At 41.8% G+C, this 5134-nt stretch overlaps 1 protein-coding gene across 1 annotated transcript in view; it reads right to left on the reverse strand.

Annotated features, from left to right (window-relative positions):
- Window positions 1–4836, reverse strand: part of LOC127416315 (phosphatase and actin regulator 1-like) — a 29120-nt gene extending 24284 nt beyond the window's left edge. The window contains exon 1 of the mRNA XM_051655608.1: window positions 4440–4836. Within this exon, the coding sequence (XP_051511568.1) occupies window positions 4440–4554 (115 nt within the window). The 5' untranslated portion in view covers window positions 4555–4836. The remainder of the gene's footprint in view (window positions 1–4439) is intronic.
- Window positions 4837–5134: the final 298 nt, after the last annotated feature.

Consider the following 5134-nt stretch of genomic DNA (forward strand, 5'->3'; position numbering starts at 1 on the left):
CAAACACACACACACAACACACACAAACACACTAACACACACACACACACACTCACACACAACACACACAAACACACTCACACACAACACACACACAACAAACTCACACACAACACACACAAACACACATACACACACACTCACACTCACAAACTCTCTCTCTCACACACACACACACACACACACACACACACACACATACACACACACTCACACACTCTCTCTCACACACACACACAAACACACTCACACACACACTCACACACACAAACACACATATACACACACACGCACACACTCACACACACAACACACACTCACACCCTCACACTCACACACAACACACACTCACACATACATACACACACACACACACACTCACACACTCTCACACACACACTCACACACACACACACACACACAAACACACTCGCACACACAAACACACATACACACACACTCACACTCACAAACTCTCTCTCACACACACACACACACACACACATACACACACACTCACACACTCACACACTCTCTCTCACACACATACACAAACACACATATACACACACACACACACAAACACACACATACACACTCACACACACACACACTCTCACACACACACACACAAACACACACACAGATTTCATGTTCAATGTTATTGGACAGACCCATCAGGAGGTGTTAATGTGAGTATCAAACACTTCATTCACAGTGTCTGTTGTGACTGACTTCAGTGAAATACTCACTCACCATATTGATTTATTAGCTCATTTAACTGCAACAACACCAGAGTAAAAAACATACTGGAAAAATCAACAAAAAGGCCACAATTATCATTTTGTTGTTTTGTTTACCTGTATTCTTGAATTAAACACTGTGCTGCAATTTTATTTTTTCACTGGACTAGTTTATTTGAATTTAATTCTATTAAATGACACTTTTCACATTTTTTAAACCATTCTTTTAGTATCTGATCTGAACACATTATACACATACAGTTGACTAATTGCAAAAAAATTGGTCTCATTTTACAGAACCCCCCCCCACCCCCCATCCTAACTTTGCAAGCATGTAATTCAGGTTCTGTTTGCTCTCTGCAAAAAGTCTTTTGTTCTAGTTCCACTAGATGGCAGCAAGTACTAGGACAAATATTTTTTTCTCCATCACCTTCCATCACAATTTACAGATCTGAAATGTAGGTGGCGCTCTAACGCAGCTGTGCACTCACACACACACTCATCCATTGACAACAAGTGTATATTTAGTGCACATAGACCTTCCTCTCTGTTTCTTCTAATATCTTGGCCGGCGAGTAGACTGATGATCAGTAGTGGTTTTAACCACTACGCAAACAACGCAATTGTGTGGTGCCCCGGACGTCGAGGAGCCCCCGCCCCGGTAGGAAAGCTCTGCAAAAACCGCCTGAGGGGTGACATGTTGTTCTGGGAACATGCGAGGCGTGAATACGCTGTTGTCAGCGCTCTCAGAGCGGTTCACGTTAGAGGTCCACCGGGTTCGGGTCAGTTTTTCAAGTAGGACTTTGGGTTCGGGTTTGTAATTCATGAAAAAATACACAGGACTTCCGAACTTGTTTCACCCATGAGTTGGGGGCCGTTCACACCGAAAGTGTTGTTGCGTGCGTCTGCTCTGATTTTCCATTGTTTTTCTATGTAAACGCGCTGGACGAACATCCTTGACTGCTGCGCCGCGTCTCGCTGTTTCTTCAGTGTCTCACGCAGGACCGGCACATTTTTAGACACTGTAACGTAGGTCTCAAAAACACACGTCAAGACACCTGCGTTCTGTTTCATTAGTTGTGCTGTGTCTAGACTGTTTTTAGCACAGGTGTCAAAGAGGGGACTGATTGTTTAACATTATTCCAGACTGTTCTGCACCAAGCAAGGTTTCAGCGCTTGATAAACGGCACTGTTTTTTTCCTTCTGCTCTAGTATTGTCGAAAAAACTGGAAAACATGCATTCATCATCTTGAACTAGATTTTTATTTCATTAAACATTTTGAATGCACTTGATAGGATGAATTTAAAATTATGATTTATAATCAATTTTTATGCCATTTTTTTAAGTAACATTTTCAAAATGGAGCCCCGGGTTGACCGGCTGCTTGGGGCCTCAGAAATTGTAAACCCGCCCCTGCTGATGATATATAACATTTCATTATCAACAGTTGAGAACATGCAGTATTTTGGCGATGATTCGTTTATCATGTGAGCACATTTTGCTCTGAACTTCTGAGATATAACATTGGATTATTAATTCAAACAAGTTCACAGACAAGTAAACAATGGCTCATTTTCAAGAAAACAGCCCAAGGTAAGAGCTGATATAGAGTTTGTGGCTATTTGGGGCTTATAGAAGCTGTGATAAGGATAAGCTGTGTTATATTATCCTGGCATTTATAAAAAAAAGTTTGGGAGTTTGTTTGGAATATACTCTTAGCAAAATACACGTGCAAATATACAGACACAGGACGTATGCAACAGCTCACTCGCACAAAAACCACATATTCTGTCTTCCTCAAAATGCATCAAAAATATGGAAAGAACATAATGAAACACCCATGCCAAATTAGGTAAATACGTGCTTTGCTGTTCAGCAGTGATATCAATTTGTAGGCAAATTCCCTCGGGTATTTCTGATAGGTTTTTATAATGAGCTTTTTTTCAATTTCTTAGTAAAATAAGGTTAATAAATGGTTAACATTATGTGAAGATACTGTAGTTTTGTTCTACAGCATAAATTACACAGAGTCATACCTCAAATTCACATTCTGGGTAAGACCGTGTGTAGTTTATGTTGTAGAACAAAACATCCAAGTATCTTAAAGTAATGTTTATGACAGACCTGAACAGCTCTATTAAACGCACGCATTGACGGCTGAATGCTGAATAAATATGTTTGTAGAACAGTATTTAGAACACATTTAACCCTTGTGTGACCTTCGGGACATTTTAGTCTTTTTCATTTGTGTTTTTTCGATCATTTTGGCTGTGTTAATGCCAATGGCATACATTTTGCCAGAGGTGTGTATTTTGGGGGGAATTTTGATATTTGAACCTCAGTTCATCTATAAAACACTGTGTACACAAAATAGTTACACTCAGGACCTTCAGGACAAAAATGTCCCCATTGAAACCCATTAAAACTGCAATATTTGATCCCAGTGCCATTAAAGCATAAAATCAGGAATTCTATGATATTATGCTTTCATTCCGGAGCCCTGGCTTCAACATTTACATTTTTATATTTTCCACCAGATGGCGCCATTTTTCTCATGTTTAGCCTATGGAGCAAATACAAGCTTTTCCCCTGTTCTCTGTTTGCTGTATTATAGAGCACTGCAGGACAATTGAATAAATGATGCAGATAAAATTGTGTGTGTGTGTGTGTGTTGGTATGGATGTCAGAGTGTGTTTTGTATGTGTGTGTGTGTGTGTGTGTCTGTAAAAAACAACAGTGGCATTATGTAAACAAACTGGCTTTTAAAGGGTTAAAATCCTGAAAATGCATTAAGGTGCTCTGGGGCCCCGATTACCGACACTTTTCAAAGTCAATGAATTTACTATTATAACACTAACCGTTTTGACTACTATTTTAGTATTTTAGGCAGAAATATATTCATATGTTAGTCTGGAGTCCTGTGCACAATTCACATTGACTACCTGTATGCCACTTCTCTGGTGCTTTTTGTTATTTTTGGAGCTTGGCGGAAAAAATAACCATCCACTTTCATTGGACGGAAAACAGAAGCTCGGACATCTCAATCTGTGTTTCACGGAAGAACGACAATAATACTGGGTTTGGAACGACGCGAGGGTGAGTAAATGATGACAAACGAGAAAAAAAAAAGTCAAGATCTCAAATACAGTGCCACTGAATCACTGATACAAACATAAACTGTGCAGATCTAACTAATAAACGTCTCACTAGAGAAGTCCTTGAACAGATCTGGACTGCGGTCACGATATAAGATGAGCGCACTGAAGCGCATGACTCACTGTGTGTGTGTGTGTGTGTGTGTGTGCATGTGCTTGTGTGTGTGCATGTGCTTGTGTGTGTGTTTGTGCGTGCTTGTGTGTGTGTGTGCGCGTGCTTGTGTATGTGTGCATGTGTGTGTTTGTGTGCGCGTGCTTCTGCATGCGTGCTTGTGTGTGTGTGAGTTTCCTCTCCCAAAGCAAACATCTGCATCTCTCACACACATCACACACTTTGCTCAGCAGCAGTGACACTTTAGACATTCAGCTCTTTCAATAAAAACATGTACAATGTATTCTTTGAAGTACCCTGCAATACATGTATGTAGCTACAATGGCATATGTACATAGTAATCTTTGTGTACCATAGTATTACTACAGTACAGTAAGGGATAGTATCTGAACACACACACACACACACACACACACACACACACTGACCTGTCTGTAGTGTGTATGACAGTCTGGTTTCGGTGATGTAAGGCGTGTCGCTCTTGGATCGGGCTCTTCTGATGGGCCGCCGGTCCACATCTTCCTCACCGGGCGCAGCCGCCATCAGGGCGGCGGGACCCGAGGTACAGCACCCGTTAACGGCGCCGTTCACCGAGACACGATAGACCGTTAACGGGGTGAGGGATGGAGATGTTACTCCGTTAACCGTGCAACCGTCGAGCGACGCAAACCCGAATCATGAGCGCAAAACGCATCCCGCCGCGGATGCAGAACGCGGATTCCGTGAAACATCAAGACGCGTGGAATCCCGCTGAACGCGCCGCAGCTGCTCCCGTACTACCGTTACTAACCGGGATGACGTGTTCGGGATGAGAACAATAATCTGGCACGCGATGCATGCGTTTGGAGAGAGGAAATTATTCAACGCCGTACAGATTTCACACCCGTTGCGTTTAAATGTAATAAATGCATGCGCCGGTAAAAGCGGCAGACTGATCGCCGGTCAGCTGTGACGTCATCGCCAGTGACAATCAATGATTCCAGCGCGCTCGTGCAGCATCCACCTTACTTAATCCTATTTTACAGAGCTGACTCATACTGAACGTGAAAGAAATAGAGAGTGAATGCAAACTCAAATAAAAATAATTTATGGTATCATGCAAGCTGAAATAAAAAATATGACA

The sequence above is a fragment of the Myxocyprinus asiaticus genome, chromosome 25 (genome assembly GCF_019703515.2).
Source record: "Myxocyprinus asiaticus isolate MX2 ecotype Aquarium Trade chromosome 25, UBuf_Myxa_2, whole genome shotgun sequence".
Lineage (NCBI taxonomy): Eukaryota > Metazoa > Chordata > Actinopteri > Cypriniformes > Catostomidae > Myxocyprinus > Myxocyprinus asiaticus.